The sequence below is a fragment of the Erythranthe guttata genome, chromosome 6, assembly GCF_056151865.1.
Source record: "Erythranthe guttata isolate IM_541 chromosome 6, IM_541, whole genome shotgun sequence".
NCBI classification, from domain to species: domain Eukaryota; kingdom Viridiplantae; phylum Streptophyta; class Magnoliopsida; order Lamiales; family Phrymaceae; genus Erythranthe; species Erythranthe guttata.
The window spans coordinates 1,281,529-1,298,373 of NC_142538.1; the positions used below are offsets into that span (position 1 = coordinate 1,281,529).

A 16,845-nucleotide genomic window follows, 5' to 3' on the forward strand; every position below is an offset into this window, starting at 1 on the left:
TCTTGAAAATGATAATTTTTAGAAATTTTATTCTGCTTCGATAATCTATAATTACAATTTCCAAAATTTTCAAGTTTTTTTTTTTGCCAAGATTTTTTTTTTCTTTTTTGAGTAAATCCTAGTCCATTAGGAGGGGAAGTAGGGGAGTGGAGGACTCAAACCCTAGACAGTTACCCTATTGGTAGGTACCAACTCTCCTAATGAGGGTTGGTGCCAAGATTATTATTAAATCTTTGTTTCAGAAAAAAAAAAAAAAAGAATTTCTTTCAGAAACAAGGTTTTGAACATGAATTGCATTAAAGCAACCAACTAAGATACATCACCATCAAATTTAAGTAATACGAAAAGGAAAAAGACAACAAAAACTTGACACAATCTTTTTCAACCTCTCTGAAAACAAAACTAAAACTCAGAAAACTGTTCAGAAAATCTAAATCCAATTGCCATTTTATTTTCACCATTTAATCAACCTCCTCCATCTTGCTCTCCTCATTACCCTCTTCCTCCAAACCAGGCATCTCCACATCCTCACCAGATTCCTCCTCCACCTCATCAATACTCAGACCAAGCTTCAACATCCGATGGATCCTCGAAGCAAACGTGTTCGGATCATCCAAACTAAAACCAGAAGTCAACAAAGCAGTCTCAAACAGCAGCATCACAAGATCCTTAACCGATTTATCATTCTTATCCGCCTCAGCTCTCTTCCTCAACTCTTCCATAATGCCATTATCAGGATTAATCTCCATCGTCTTCTTGCTCGACATGTAAGAGCCCATGCTACTGTCCCTCAAAGCCTGAGCCTTCATTATCCTCTCCATATTCGCAGTCCAACCATACTCCCCTGTCACCAGACAGCAAGGCGAATCGACAATCCTGTCCGAAACAACAACCTTTTCAACCCTGTCTCCAAGAATGTCTTTAATAACCTTGCAGAGGCTCTCAAATGCCTTCTTCTTCTCCTCCCTTTTCTTTTTCTCTTCCTCGGTTTCGTCTTCTAGCTTCAATCCTTCTTTAGTGGCGGATACCAACTTCTTGCCGTCGTACTCTTTGAGCTGCCCCACAGCGTACTCGTCTATTGCATCCACCATGTAAAGAACCTCGTAGCCTTTCTTCTTGAGCCGCTCTAAGAAGGGAGAATTCTCAACGGCTTTCTTGCTTTCGCCCGTTATGTAGTAAATGTCCTTTTGACCCTCTTTCATTCTTGTCACATAGTCCTTCAAGCTAGTCAACTCATCTCCGCTCTTGGTCGAGTGATATCTGAGCAAGTCAGCCAACTTAGCCCTGTTTTGGCTGTCTTCGTGGATGCCCAGCTTCAAATTCTTGGCAAACGCCTCGTAGAACTTGTTGTAATCCTCCTTGTTCTCCGAAATCTCGTTGAACATTTCAATGCACTTCTTCACAAGATTCTTTCTGATAACCTTCAAAATCTTGTTCTGCTGCAGAGTCTCACGAGAGATGTTGAGCGGCAAGTCGTCAGAATCCACCACACCTTTGACAAATCCGAGGTAGTCTGGGATGAGCTCCTCGCAGTTATCCATGATGAACACTCTCCTAACGTAGAGTTTGATGTTGTTCATCTTCTTGCGGGTGTCGAAGAGATCAAACGGGGCACGCTTCGGGACAAAAAGAACGGCTTTGAATTCAAGCTGACCCTCGACAGAGAAGTGTTTGACAGCAAGATGGTCCTCCCAATCATTTGTCAGGCTCTTGTAGAAGGAGGCGTATTCGTCTTTTGTTATCTCCTCCGGCTTTCGGAGCCAAATGGGCTTCTGCTTGTTGATGAGCTCCCATTCATGAGAAACCTCCTTGATCTTCTTCTTCTTCCCCTTGTCTTTCTCTTTCTCCTCATCTACCTCCTCAATATCGCCTTCATCTTCCTTCTTTGGTTCGTCATCTTCGTCATCGCTAATCTCCTTTTCAGTTGTTTTCTCAGTCCATAGGTAGATGGGGTAGCTAATGAATTCAGAGTGCTTCTTCACAAGATCCTTGATCCTCCTCTCCTCAAGGTATTCCAACTGCATACACACAGTAAACACAATCATCACCATCAATTTAGAATGCCTAATCAACACATCTACACAAATACAAATGCTCAATCATCTTGATATTTTATTAATTTCAATCATATGAGTAATATTCAACAGGTCTGGATTTGTTTATTTACCTGATCTTCCTTCAAGAAGAGAGTGATCTTAGTTCCCCTGCCAAGCTGCTCACCATCAACATCCCTTGTAACGGTGAACGAACCACCAGCTTGCGATTCCCAAATGTACTGTTCATCATCGTTGTGCTTAGTTGTGACAATCACCTTCTCTGCAACAAGGTAAGCAGAGTAGAAACCAACACCAAACTGCCCGATCATGCTCACGTCAGCACCAGCTTGCAAAGCTTCCATAAACTCCTTTGTACCCGACCTCGCAATTGTCCCCAAATTGTTCACCAGATCTGCAAAATTTCACACCAACAACATAATCAGCAACTAAAATTCGCATTCCCCTATTTTTTAAAATATTCCCAAATTGTTCACCAGATCTGCAAAATTTCACAACAACAACATAATCAGCAACTAAAATTCACATTCCCCTCCTTTTTACCCCCTTCAGAATTCTATACATCAAGTATGATCTAGGTATACTGAACGAATTTCAATTTCAGTTACTTAGCCCTAACAAAACACAAGCCGTAAACCTAATATCAATGCGGCAAAATAAAATGCAAATGAATTACCTGCTTTAGTCATGCCGATTCCACTGTCGATAATCGAAAGAGTTTTGTTAACCTTATCGGGAACGAGACGAATGAACAACTCCGGCTGAGAATCGAGCTTGGTCTTGTCGGTCAAACCCTCGAATCGGATCTTATCCAATGCATCGGAGGCGTTGCTGATCAATTCACGGAGGAAAATCTCCTTGTTGCTGTAGAATGTGTTGATGATCAAGCTCAATAGCTGGTTGATCTCAGCCTGGAAAGCGAAGGTTTCTCCGTCCGCCATCTGAATTATTTTCACCAGAAAATAACTATGAAATTTGAAAGATTATATCGAGACCGATACTGAACGCTGGAGCAGATTTTTTTTGATACTGGGGAGAATTGAAACGAAGAGGAGGGTTATATATCTGGGCGGAAGAATTCTAGGAGGTTCCATTGGGAGAGAAGCGAAGAGATGAACATTCTGGAACCTACCACCATAGCCTCGAATGTTGATCCATCTCCCTTCTTTTCCCGCGTTTATTCCCACAGCGCTTTTAGTATTTGAACTGAAATCGCATTTAGCAGAACTCATAAATCTCATATGCAAGTTTTAATACAAAAAAAAAATCTGAACAAAAATAAATAAATATAAAATTTAGCTCTATAATAATAATAATAATAATAATAATAAATCACCTAGAACCAAAAAAATAAATAGTCCATGGGCTTTTAGTATTTGAACTGAAATCGCATTTAGCAGGCCTGGATCGGGAATGGAATTCAGCTTCATGGGCTAATAAATAGTCCATGGGCTTTTCTAAATAGTATTTTAATGCATCATTGATTAATAAGATTAATTAAATAATTACGTTATATTAAAAATTTCAACTTTAGCTTCTATAATTGTGGAAATTAAACCCTCGAGTTGATTTATTAGAAAATTGAATGATAAATATAACGCGCCTAATCAAATTACACGATTAAAATATTCGCAAAATTGCATGGTTATTATTATTATTATTATTAGAAATAAAAGAAGGATTTTTATGCAAATTAATAATGACATTAAATTTTATATCCGAGTCAACTACTGTATTAAATAGGAAATTAGATTTAGCCAATTTTAACGAGTTGCTCCTAAAGGTTGGCATTGACTAGTACTAGCTAGACTCAAGATTTATGAATACTATTAATTAGAGAATATAATTGATTTTAAACATACAACGCCCGCCCATTATTTATATTTAAGATTTTGGTATTTTCTTTTTATTTTTTAAGAATCTCTATAATTATTATTTGTTAATGTTACCAAATCACCAATTATGAAAGATAAATATATATGTAATTTGATTACAATGTAATAATAAATGTGAACACGTTATTTTTTTTCAAGAAAATCTTTGCGTGATATAATTTAACTAATTTCCAAATAATGTGGATTTCCTCAATTGTTGTAATCTTAATTAAAAATATATTACTATATATATATATAATTACAATTAATTAGCATAATCGAAATTAAGTGGGCAGCAAAGCGTAAACGCCTCTTTGTTCTCGAGCCAAAACCAGTGACACTGGTTGACCGAGAAAGCTCAAAAGCCACCACCCCCGCCACCGCTACCGCCGCCCCGTTGCCACCGCGGCGCCGTTCGATGTGTGCTATTTTCTTCTTCCCATGACAACACCATCGCTGAGGAGAAAAAATAACAGGCGATCAACAAACTCAAACCCCAACAACTCCCAGAAAAATCAGATGGCGCCTTATGCGTCGTCGTTTTACTCGAAATTCAGAATGTCCCCTTTTCTGATTTCAGCTGTTTTATTTATGTCAGTTTTGATTCTTCTAAGCGTTTCATTGAACATGCGCAGCGCGCTTGGTTCGAATCCAAACGTCAGTGGAATTTATAGTGTCGACGCTGTGAATCAGTATCCCCACGATCCATCTGCTTTCACCCAGGTTAGCTTCAATTTCATAAATTGGTAATTTTTTTTGTTGTAATTTTTAGAAATTACCGATTGAAAGAAACCTATCTTTCTGTAAAGGTTAAATGATCAATTTTACTATATTTTGATGCACGATCATTTTTGTTTTCTGGATTTGTTATTCCTCTCTATTTTTAGCTTGTCGATTGATATTTTATTTGTGTTAGCCTAAATCCTGTAAAATTCAGAACATGATGCTAATTCATCATGTGAAATTGTTTATAAAAATAAATTAGGTAGAATGGATAATTGAGGTATAGAAAAGAACCTTTGCTTCAGTTTTGTTGGTTGCCGTTTTTTGGTTAGCGGTACCTGATGTAGATGATTGGTATTGTTTCGAACCATATTTGTCTACTTATGCATTTATTATACGTAATTTTTTTAATGCGGTTATTGAGGTCATATATGTAAGAGGTGAATGGTGTAATATTTTTCTCTTTGATGGAGATTCGGAATATTGGTTTCGCCTTTTCAGGGTCTTCTGTATGCAGGAAATGATACTCTTTTCGAATCAACTGGGCTTAATGGACATGTGAGTTTTCTTCCCATTTCGTTGTATATCTTTTCTCTTAATTTTATTTTTGTTAAATAAATACAGCTTCTATATTTGAGGTTTTCGTGGCATATCGGGATATTGTCTTCAAAACCGAACGGTTAAAAACATTTTCATATCAGAGATAATTGAAAGAGTCCCATGATTTACATTGTTCGTGGATCAGTAACATTGGCTTTGCGACTAATCCTCTACGATTCCGTCAACAATGATATCATGATTATTAGTCTTACATTATGCAATTTCTTCAGAAAGCATAATCAAAACTTAAAAAAAAAAATGTAAATTGCTTACTCCGATAGGCACTTCCATATTTTTGTTGGTGGTTTTACATAGGTCAATGCTGTATTCATTTTACTTTTCGACTAATGGCTTACGCATAAAATTATTCTTTTGTTTCTTATCTTCTATTGCAGTCATCTGTTCGAAGAGTTGCTCTTGCCACAGGAAAGGTAAAAAAGAATATCTATCAAGCTATAGTTGTAGAGTTTCAATTTTTTCTGTGTGTATGCTTGAAACTAACTCACTATTATATCTCTGTGATTTTTGTGGGAGAAGGAAAAAAATTATTTGTGAATTGATAAGCATTAGCAAACATCTGGATAAACTAGGTAGAGTTACATATATCTGATTAACTTGTGTTTCCCGTTTATAGGTTGAGGCTATTCACAGCATGCACAGATCTTACTTCGGGGAGGGCTTGACTCTTTTTGGCGAAAGGTTTGTGTTCAAAGTATATTCTTTTCTCTGTTCTGTATAAAGATCTTAATTTAAATTAAGCCCATGTTATTTCTAACTGCTAGAAAGTTCATCTTTTAGCTGTTAGTAGTGCGTCGAAAGTTCTAATATATTAATCCAATGTACTTTTGTAGGTTGATTCAAGTTGCTTGGTTGACGAAAACTGGTTTCATATATGATCGAAATAACTTAAGCAATGTTTGTGCTTCCACCCTTTTCATCCTTTTTCCGAATCATTTTTATCATGCATGTTCATTATTGGTTAGTATTTTCTGCAGATTAAGACATTCACTAATCCAATGCAAGATGGTTGGGGATTAACAACTGATGAAAAAATTCTATTCGGGAGCGATGGAACTTCAACCTTGTATCAGATTGACCCTCACACATTGAAAGGTATTAAAACATCACTAATTCCGGTTCTTGTATCACATATCTAATTCAGTAAGCCGTAAAATTTGAATTTTGGAGTGGAATAAAATACAAGTCCAATAAGGGCCCGTAATTTAGATGGAAAATATGGCAGATGGTTCTTTGAACTCGATATTGAAATTTCAGTTTTACCTATTAAATCGTCCCCACTGATTTGATTTATTTTTGTATTACGTAACGCAGTTGTTGAAAAGCATACGGTCAAGTACAAAGGAAATGAAGTACACAACCTAAACGAACTGGAGTATGTGAACGGTGAAGTATGGGCAAATGTTTGGCAGGTTTGTCACATAATCTCTACTATTCCTTGTTTTATTTATTTATTCATTTATTTATATATGTATATCTTTTTCTCACTCTGCTAGACGGACTGCATTGCGAGAATATCGGGTAAAGACGGTGTTGTATTGGGATGGATCTACCTTCCACAACTAAGGTTCTGTCTTCGTTTTCATATTTAAAATATTCTTTCATCGGATAAATCGTTTCCCCCATTATTCGATTTTCTCGGTTAATTGTTAATTGTATGACAGGGAAAGACTGGTAGCCACTGGACACGAGGTAATACATTTCACATGATTAAAGTAGCTAGTCGAATACGTTTACGTACCAGCATACCCTTTCGATACAAATATAATAATTTAAAATTCGACTTAAAATTTTCAGAACGTTGATGTTTTGAACGGCATTGCGTGGGACCCAAAACAGAACCGTATTTTCGGTAAGCTCCACAATTTATGTTCGTGTCATCTCTCTTTCCTTTCCGTATATAATTGATTTTTTTTTTTTAAAATAACAGTGACTGGAAAGTTATGGCCGAAGCTATACGAGATAAAGGTGAACGCAATGAAGAAACCATTCAGCGGTGATATCGAGAGTCTGTGTATGCTGCCTCCAACTCATTTCTGATAACCATACGACGAAAAAACATTCTTATTTGGAATTTTCTTTTAACCATTTCTGGAAAAGAATATACTTTTCTTGTAAATTTAGTGGTAATGTATACCTGTATTTAGTGGAGATCTATTGCTTGTATTAGAAACACTGAATATTGGTCTTAATAATATGCTCACTAAGAAATAAAGCTGCTGTAGTAATTCTTTGATTAGGTCGATTTTGATTCGAAAGTTTTGATCTTGCAGTAGTGTTTTTCATTCCAAATGTTGAGGTTCTGATTTACGATCCAATTTTAATTTCTGATTTTTTTTTCATTGAAAACTACACTTATAATAATATATATATTAGGGCAAATTACGGCGACTTCTTGAGTTATGGTCAAATTATGAAAATTCACCTCCTGTTTGGGTAATTACAGCCACCCCTCAACTACGTAATATCTTACGAAAAAATCCATCCAGAGGTAAATTGGTGAAACCGAACTAAAATTTCGATACGCCAATATTTCATACCGTTTACCGAACTGAATATACGATTTGGTTCGGTAAATAATCGAATTACATAAATTTTATGTAAAAATATTTAAAAGGAGGGGTGGCTGTAATTACCCAAACAAAAGGGATTTTTTTTGTAGTTTGACCATACCTCAGGGTGGTCGTAATAATTATTGGAATTTCTATATTTTATTCTCTTTTATTTTTTTAATAAAGTTTTTTTTATTCCAATTTTGAAATTATCTAAAACAAGTCAAAATAGCCCGTTTGTTAAGAACGATAAGGTTCCCCTCTCATCTGTAACACGCTTTTACAATGAAATAAAAATCATGAAAACTCGACTTAAATCAAAATTCTTTCCCACCAATTGATCATATCGTCTGTACTTAGTTATCTCCCGGCCGTTTGAATTTGAAAAAAAAAAAAAAAAAAAAAAAAAAAAAAGAGTTTCACTGAATCTAAACTACTGTAATAGGGTTTGTTACAATCTCTCTCATCTCATCTCTCTCTCCTCTGAACAAATCAAACATGGCGGCATTCGATGCATCATCAATCAAGCACATCCTCTTGAAGCAAACATCATTTTTCGGACTCAAACTATGGGTTGCAATAACCACGTGCACCGTCTTAGCACTCGTACTTCTTCTCGTCCTCACTTTCGTTTACATCTCTTGTCGATTCCGAACACACGGTAAAAAATCATCGAAAAAACATGCCCCGACACCATTGCCAAACAACAATTTCGCCATGGAGCGGCGTCAATCATCGTCCCGAACCAAACCGGATATAGAGACGGGCGGCGCCGTCGAAACCACCGGAAAAAAACACGTCATGTACTACGACCACTGGCCTAGTGACGACGATAATATTAATAGTAGTAATAATAATAATAATAGTAGTAAAAATAACGTGGGGCAATTTGACGGGGCGCCCGAGTACGTATACAAGTTGAGGGAGATCGAAGAAGCTACAAACGGATTGGCGTATGATAATATTATCGGGACCGGAGAATACGGAGTTGTTTTTCATGGTTGGTTGAGGGATAGCAACACTACTCAAGTTGCTGTCAAGAAGTTGTTTAATAACAGGTTGAATTTGTTTATATGTATATATGTTGTTGTAATTAATAATAACCTTTTTTTTTGTTTTGTTTAAATTGTGAGGTTTATTGCTAATAAAAATTGACAGGGGAAGAGGAGGAAGGAAAGCCTTTGCGAGAGAAGTCGAGGCGTTGTTGTCGATTCGCCACCGGAATTTGGTGAAATTGCTCGGATATTGTGCTGAAGGAACAAACAGGTTCTTGGTTTCTTCACAACTTAGTTTCATTGCTAGAAAGTAATAATAATAATTTTTTTGTTGTTGTTTTGAAATTAGGGTGTTTGTGAATGAATATGTGGACAATGGGAATCTTGATCGGTGGCTGCATCGATGCACGGGGGAAGTTAAGCCGTTAACTTGGAACGTTCGAATGTCGATCATCATAGGAATTGCCAAAGGGTTGCGCGCTCTTAACTCGATTTTTTTCATCTGTCTTGTTTTCTACTATTTATGTTTTTTTTTTTTTAAATTGAGTTTGTGTGATTGTTTCTTCAGTTTAGCTTACCTCCACGAAGATACCGAGCCACCACTTGTCCACGGCAACTTAAAATCGAGCAATGTACTCCTCGATCAACAATGGAATCCCAAGATTTCTGATTTTGGAATCACCAAATTCTTAGGCCATGAGTGGAAAAATACCTCAGCTCCTCCAAAAGGAATGTCAGGGTAAATATGAAAACAAAAAAAATCAATTAATAGATTTAATCGATTTTTCGGTTGTCCTATTACTAACATATCGTGTTGGATACGTGCAGCTATATCGCTCCGGAATACGATTCTATTCGCTATTTAAATGAGAAGAGTGACATTTACAGCTATGGGGTACTTATAATGGAGATAGTTTCCGGCAAATCCGCCATAGAATCGACCGTCAACGAAATCGAGGTGGCTCTCGTATTATCTCTATATATATATGATAAAATATTATGCATTTTTTTTGTAAGTATATGCAAGTGAATTTTGTTATTAATTGTGTAGGAATACTTGGTTGATTGGATGAAATCCAATGTAGCAGACGAAAACTTCGATCTTATAATCGACCCAAAATTGCCGGAACTGCCCTCGATAAAGGAACTCAAACGAGTCCTGCTCGTAGCTCTTCGTTGTGTGGATTTCGAAATCGAAAAGAGGCCTAAAATCGGAGAAATTTTATGTATGCTTCAACCTCGTGATTTACTACTTACCAATCTTGTTTAGTTTACCTAACAGTTATTTAATTTGTAGTAGTGGAAATTTTGGAACAATACTTTTCATTCCGAACGTTTCAATTTCCGGTTTTTTTTTGGAACTTAATTGGAAGATATATTAGATTTAGATTCTGACTTACGATCCGATTTCATTTCTGAAAATATTTCCCAAAATTCCATTTTTTACGAAATTATCCTTATAATATCAATATTATTATATATATGCTGCATGTAACTAAAAATTTTGAAATTACGAATTCCGTCGATTTCGATCCGAATTTTTCTTTTCCGGCATCAAGTGGAGCAGGTCTTGAAATGAATCCAGTCGATCTGCATCATTTGCCATATCGGAGGGTAAAAGCACTCCTCTCGTTTCTCCGGCAACAAATCGCACGCCTTAGGGCTAACTCCACTCGAAATCCCGCTAACATCGCTACAATTCCACGGCAACTTCTTCTCCGCCGCCATCTCAACCGTCACATTCGAGATACAAATCCCGATGAACGGATCCCCAGCAATCCCGGCGAGATTCCCAACCATTGAGACATTCTTTCCAACCACGTTCATCAAAGTTATGTTTTTAACTTCGGGGAGGGCTTTCCGATCGAAGCCCTCGTCCGGGTGGGGCCCGTTGGATGCCGTCAACCAGAACGCGTACTTGACGGCGTCCAACGTCACGTTCCTGAAGTATACCTCCTTCACGTATCCCCCGCGGCCGGGGGCGGTTTCGATTCTGACCGCCGCCTTGCAATTGACGGCGTGGACGCCGTCGGCGCGTACGTCCTGGATCCCGCCGGACATCTCGCTGCCGAGGGCAATTGCGGCATTATTGGGGGAAGTACACGTCAGCCTACGAATGGCTAGGGATTCTGTGGGCTTATCGTATTTGATTCCGTACTGGTCCAACCCGCTCTTCACTGCAACGCAGTCGTCTCCCGATACAATGTAGCATCTTACTATGCGCGTGTCTTCACACGAATCTAATTATATATACATACAAGAAAAATCTAAACTAATTAGATAATCAGCAACGCATAAATTCAGGTATATTATAGAAATAATTAACAGTTATAATATGGAACCTGGATTGATGCCAACTGTGTTTGGAGAATCAGTTGGGGCAATAATAGTTAGGCTTTCAATTATGACACCGCTACAAATTTATCGAAAACGGTAAAAAAAACGCGTATCGGGAAAAAAATAAAATAAATAACCATCTAAAACGAGGGGCATACTTGGAGTACGTAGGGTGGACGTGCGACGACGGAGAGTTGATCATCGTAAGATTAGTAATCTGGACGATAGTCGAGTTCATGATTTCGATCAATGCAGGTCTTGTGTTTTTAAGCTTATGACTCTTGAATTTCTTCCACCATATTTCGCCTTGCCCGTCGATTGTTCCGTTTCCTCCTGAAAACAAGATTATCGCCAAACAGTGCCTTATGGTTCTTGAATTAAAAAAAAGGGACTTAAATTGTAGTAATTAAGTACCTGTAACGACGACATTTTCAAGGTTTGTTCCGAAAATAAGACCGGCAAACCTTTTCCCAGCAGCATTTCCATACGAGGGCAATGGATCGATTAGTGGATATTCCGATTCGTCCTACAATTATTCCATACATATAAATCATATCAATTCTATGTTATTTTATTTTTAATTTTTAGGTAATAAGAGTGTATGCATGGAGGCTAGAAGAGAATACAACCTGAGATGCAAGAAGAACAGCATCCTTGTGAATGTAGAGTGTGAAATAGCTGGTAAGATTAAACGATCCGGTGAGCCATTTGCCAGGTGGCACGATGAGCTGAGCGCCACCGTCGGATGCAAGCTTGCTGAGGTTAGCAATTGCTGCCTTGAATGCAGCTGTGTTTGACGTCACACCATCTCCTTTCCCTCCAAAATCCGTCAATACCGCACTGTGCTTTCTGCATTCGAACGCCTTATATTCGACTTTTTCAGCTCCACTCACACACACCAATCCTAGTACCAAACAAATCACAAATCCCTCCAAAATCTGTAATAACATCACATATCATACACAATTTAAAAAAAAAAATCGAATAAAATGAATCTAAAGGAAGATACTTACAAGATTATTCTTGTAATAAGAACACATTTTGATGATCGATAATTCAAAAGGGAGAAAGCATCGGTTTATATAGCAACATTTTATCTATGATCATTTCCACATAATTAATCTAGTCTTTCTTTGGATAAAGTAAGGAAAAAAGTCCTTCCTAGTATCTCGCCTTTCGTTTGTTCTTCGTAAAATATAAGCAAATGTAATTAACGTTCGTTTTTCCATTCCCTTTTGGTGGAATATTAATTGTTTTGCTTTTCGTTATTCATTTGAAAGTAAAAAGATGTTATTACTTAATTCGAATTCGAAAAGTTTCGATTGCCCCATAATCTAGAAACTTAAATTGTTAGTAATGTGAATTATCTAATATTTATTATTTGTGATGAGAAACTGCAATTCTTCTTATTATCTCAAACACACTGTCTATTTCAAGTAAATAGTTTATAGAACTCATATAATTAATTTAAGTTCATATCAAAATAAAATAAAACAAACATAAGCATAAACCCTAAACAAAATACTTTGGATTTAATTTATTATTACATCATCATCAAGTGGAGCAAGTCTTCAACACAACCTTATCGATAGGCAGGATATCGGTAGGGTAAGCGCAATCAACTTTTTTCTCCGGCAACAAATCACACGCCTTAGGCGTAACTTGGCTCGACACCCCACTAATATCGGTACAATTCCACGGCAGCTTCTTCTTCTCCGACGAAAAAATCGGGTGAATATTCTTCTTCTTCTTCTTGACCGCCAGCTCAGCAGTTATGTTCGAGAGACAAAGACCGGTGAACGGGTGGCCTTCGATCCCGGCAAGGTTGCCAACCATAGAGACATTCTTCCCAACCATGTCTTTGAAATTAATGTTGTTGACCACAGGCAGGGCTTTCGGGTCGTAGCCATCGTCAGGGTGTGAGCCGTACGCGCCGGTCATCCAGAACACGTACTGCATGGTCTCCATTCTCAGGTTTCGGACGAATATGTCCTTCACGTAGGCCCCACGCCCCGGGGCGGTTTTGATCCTGACACCGGCCTGCGAGTTGATGGCGTGGACGTCCTCGGCGCGTACGTCTTGGATGCCGCCGGACATCTCGCTGCCGAGGGCGATCACGGCGCTGTCGGGGGAGATGCACGTGAACCGCTTGATGCTGAGGTGCTGAGTTGGCATGCCGAACTTGATTCCGTACTGGTCCCACCCGCTCTTCACCGCTATGCAGTCGTCGCCCGATACGACGTAGCTGTCTCTTATACGTGTGTTTATGCACGAGTCTGTATTAAGTGAAATGACAAATATACCCTTTCAGCAGTCGTCACCCAAAATGACGATTATACCCTTTCAATAAATGCAATAAGATCTATTTACGAACCTGGATTGATGCCGTCTGTGTTTGGAGAATCAATTGGGGCTAGAATAGTCAGACTTTCAATTATTACATCCCTACAAGAGAATGATGGAAAAGAAAAAAACACAGATTAGTTACAAAAAAAATAATAAAAATAAATAGAAATTGAAATTGAAATTTATCAATGACATTTATGGACATATATATATGTGTAAAAGTTGTACCTGCAATAAGTAGGATGAACATGCCACGAGGGAGAATTGATGAGGGTAAGATGGGAAATCTGGACATTTCTAGAGTATAAGATCTCGATCAAATAAGGTCTCGTGTTTTTCAATTTACCGCTCTTGAAATCCTTCCACCAGCTTTCACCTTGCCCATCAATTGTCCCATTCCCTCCTATAAAACCAAAATTTAAAAAATGTTTATTAATGCCAAACAGGGCCTTGTGGTTCTTGAAATAAAACCATTAAAAAAAGGGCAAAATCGTAATTAGTACCTGTAACGACAACGTCAGTTAGATTGGTTCCGAAAATAAGACTGATAAACCTTTTCCCTCCGTCTCTTCCAACTCCGTACGACGGCAACGGATCAATCAGAGGATATTCCGTTTCATCCTGAGATGCAAGGAGCACGGCATCCTTTGAAATGTAGAGTGTGAAATGGCTGGTCAGATTAAACGATCCGGTCAGCCATTTGCCAGGTGGCACGATGAGCTGGGCCCCACCATCGGGTGCAACTTTGCTTAGGTTAGCAATTGCTGCCTTGAATGCAGCCGTGTTTGATGTCACACCATCCCCTTTCCCTCCAAAATCTGTCAGTACTGCACTGTGCTTCCTGCAGTTTATCGCCGAGTATTCGACTTTTTCGTGGAGACAGTTCAAATCTCTGGATTCCGCTACGTTCACACACAATGATCCTAGTACCAAACAAACCAAAACCTGCCCGAAACCAGAAATTAAACAAAAATAAAATAAATAAATAAATAATAATAAGATCAATACTTACAAGGGAATTCATGTAAGAGCACATTTTTTATGATGTAGTGAGATTAGTTTGATTGTGACAAAGGGAGAGGGCATTGGTTTATATAGTGAAGATTGTGGCAAATTTTCATCCAAGAAAATCTTTGAATTTTGTGTATTTAAGGTATGTAAATAATGTTACATATGAGATTGCAATGATTTGGTTACACGGTGCCGTTTTGGGAAAATTGCGTTCAAGGGGAATATTGTGATAATTTGTTAAATCAACCATGATTTGTTCGTTTTATGGGAAGTTGACTGAACTTTTACTTTACTGAAACCTAAAATTGGGAGATTATTGTTTATCTAATTCTGGATTTTTCTTTAATGATGGAGTAATTGATTTTGTTAATATTGGACTCCTTTAGAAAATCTACTATTTCTTTGGATTTTTTTTTCCTCTCGTAGAAAAGTAGTAAAGAAGGGTAATTATTGTACTTTTTTTCTTTTTCCATTTTCGTTTGGTAATTAATTACTTAACGAATTTAAATGTTTTCCTAAAAATATGAATTTAAATATTCATTTGAATAATATAATACATATTAATGATTAAATAATTTTTTTTTTTGTGTTATATTAACATTTTGGCTGATTTGTATTTACTAATTAACTTTCTTCCACGTGTCAAAGCGTTACATAATACGTATACTATTATTATCATACCAACAAAAAAAATTATTTTATCTTAATTAGAACACCTTCTAAAAAAAAAAATTTAAAAATAATGATGATAAATTAGAAAACAACACCTCATGTTATATTTCGTGATCCTTCATCATAATAATCATTACACGTGATTATTTAAATTTCTTTTTTGCTGAAAATAAGAAGGAAACGATTAGTGCAAACGTGCACGAAATCATAATAGTCTAACTGCATGTGAAGTGTTCTGTTTAAGAGATGACCCGTTATAATTAAATATACTTTTAAATTAAAGTAGCGATTAAAATAAATCATTTTATTCTGCTTTAAGAACTAAATAAATAATTAAAATAAAAAAGATTTTAGTTATATACATGAGAGTAGACTTCATGGGCTTGAGCCCACTACAAGCATGGGTTGTAGAATATGGGCTGGTTGAACTCGAACTTGGTTTCATATGTCACTTTTTTTAATTATTGTTAGTCATATATTGTTTATTATGATGAAACTACCATCTAGTAATAGTATATACAAATAGTAAAGAGAGAGAATTGAAGACAATTTTTAAGAAAACACTTCCTATTACAGAATTTCTTGATTCGTGCAAGATTTGATTATGATTGTCGCGTGAAATTGTGTTGTTCGTTTAGTTATTTATGGAGAAGATCCCCAATCCAAGTCTCCCAACGGTCTTCAGATCAACTAGCCACCTATCGCACCTCATTTTTCCTTATCTAATTGAGGCATATTGGCGAACTCTTCTTACTTCTTGCATTTGAGACCTATATTATTGAACTCTGGCCATACGAGCCCCAAACGTGTACAACCAGCTCTTGACTATTCTTAGTTCTTCGTGGTTGGTTGGGTTTTCGGCCCAATGACTCTTTAAGTATTGAGTGTACAATCAATAGTGACGAACTGTCCTTCATCAACTCATTCACCTTTTTCCACCGTCTATTGAACTGTTGGCCCACTTAGTATGGGAAGTTCGGCCCAATATTGCCATACCGACTCTATCCGATGCTTCTATCAGCAGAAACAAAAATATCTACGAAGGTGATGAGTTACGCGTTTGGTTTGTTTAATAAATTAAAATTTTACATGGTACAAATCCCCACGTGACGAACCTCATTCTCTCAGCATTTTGACCAAAAAATAAAAAATAAAAGAAATTAAAAAAATAAACCGCCCAAAATCCAAGGTGCAGATTGGGGTTTCGAAATGGGCCGTAGTGTCCAAGTACAGCGTCACATTTGCATATATCTAATTATTTAACAGATTATTTAATTTCGAAAAAACTTTTTGACCCCTAAATGTTTGATAGGTCATCTCTTACGTCCAATATTTGTTACCTGGATTTGAGGAAGACTTTTATCATTAATTAGTTGCAATTTTATCTAAACATTTTTTTAATTTTTAATTTTTTTATAATTAGAGAACTATTTATTGCTCACGTATGTTTGTTTCTGTAAAATATATTATCTATTAATTTCATCACATCTGTTTTATAAAATCATAAAATGTAGTGTTTTAAGTTCAATTAGAGCCCGATTTATGCCCGAAGCCCAAAAAATTGTATAACCTGAGTTTAAGTCTATAACTACAAAATCCGATAGTATGTGAGTTTGAGCTTCTATTCTTAAGGCCCGACGATATTCGAGTTTCAGCCTAGCTA

The 16,845-nt window shown here is 36.9% G+C and overlaps 5 protein-coding genes across 5 annotated transcripts; 2 read left to right on the plus strand and 3 right to left on the minus strand.

Annotated features, from left to right (window-relative positions):
• Positions 1-278: 278 nt before the first annotated feature.
• Positions 279-3,257, minus strand: LOC105971856 (heat shock protein 83). Its single transcript, XM_012996767.2, has 3 exons — positions 2,731-3,257; positions 2,168-2,448; positions 279-2,018 (listed from the first exon to the last, which is right to left on the minus strand). The coding sequence occupies exons 1-3, from the start codon at positions 2,993-2,995 to the stop codon at positions 462-464; spliced, it is 2,103 nt and encodes a 700-aa protein (XP_012852221.2). The 5' UTR covers positions 2,996-3,257; the 3' UTR covers positions 279-461.
• Positions 3,258-4,189: 932 nt separating this feature from the next.
• Positions 4,190-7,484, plus strand: QC (glutaminyl cyclase). Its single transcript, XM_012996852.2, has 11 exons — positions 4,190-4,651; positions 5,153-5,209; positions 5,647-5,682; positions 5,886-5,950; positions 6,103-6,166; positions 6,247-6,364; positions 6,584-6,681; positions 6,766-6,836; positions 6,934-6,961; positions 7,067-7,121; positions 7,200-7,484. Exons 1-11 carry the CDS (start codon positions 4,370-4,372, stop codon positions 7,307-7,309), a joined length of 984 nt encoding a protein of 327 aa, XP_012852306.1. The 5' UTR covers positions 4,190-4,369; the 3' UTR covers positions 7,310-7,484.
• An 810-nt stretch (positions 7,485-8,294) lies between these two features.
• On the plus strand, positions 8,295-10,267 carry LOC105971624 (putative serine/threonine-protein kinase At1g01540). The gene is made up of 6 exons (XM_012996476.2): positions 8,295-8,879; positions 8,980-9,087; positions 9,166-9,288; positions 9,385-9,555; positions 9,645-9,774; positions 9,868-10,267. Exons 1-6 carry the CDS (start codon positions 8,320-8,322, stop codon positions 10,084-10,086), a joined length of 1,311 nt encoding a protein of 436 aa, XP_012851930.1. The 5' UTR covers positions 8,295-8,319; the 3' UTR covers positions 10,087-10,267.
• Positions 10,165-12,200, minus strand: LOC105971622 (putative polygalacturonase). The gene is made up of 6 exons (XM_012996475.2): positions 12,167-12,200; positions 11,783-12,091; positions 11,568-11,679; positions 11,312-11,486; positions 11,159-11,229; positions 10,165-11,056 (listed from the first exon to the last, which is right to left on the minus strand). Exons 1-6 carry the CDS (start codon positions 12,191-12,193, stop codon positions 10,371-10,373), a joined length of 1,380 nt encoding a protein of 459 aa, XP_012851929.1. The 5' UTR covers positions 12,194-12,200; the 3' UTR covers positions 10,165-10,370.
• Positions 12,201-12,526: 326 nt separating this feature from the next.
• Positions 12,527-14,724, minus strand: LOC105971938 (putative polygalacturonase). The gene is made up of 5 exons (XM_012996875.2): positions 14,512-14,724; positions 14,003-14,444; positions 13,728-13,902; positions 13,528-13,598; positions 12,527-13,429 (listed from the first exon to the last, which is right to left on the minus strand). The coding sequence occupies exons 1-5, from the start codon at positions 14,533-14,535 to the stop codon at positions 12,708-12,710; spliced, it is 1,434 nt and encodes a 477-aa protein (XP_012852329.2). The 5' UTR covers positions 14,536-14,724; the 3' UTR covers positions 12,527-12,707.
• Between the last annotated feature and the right edge of the window lie 2,121 nt (positions 14,725-16,845).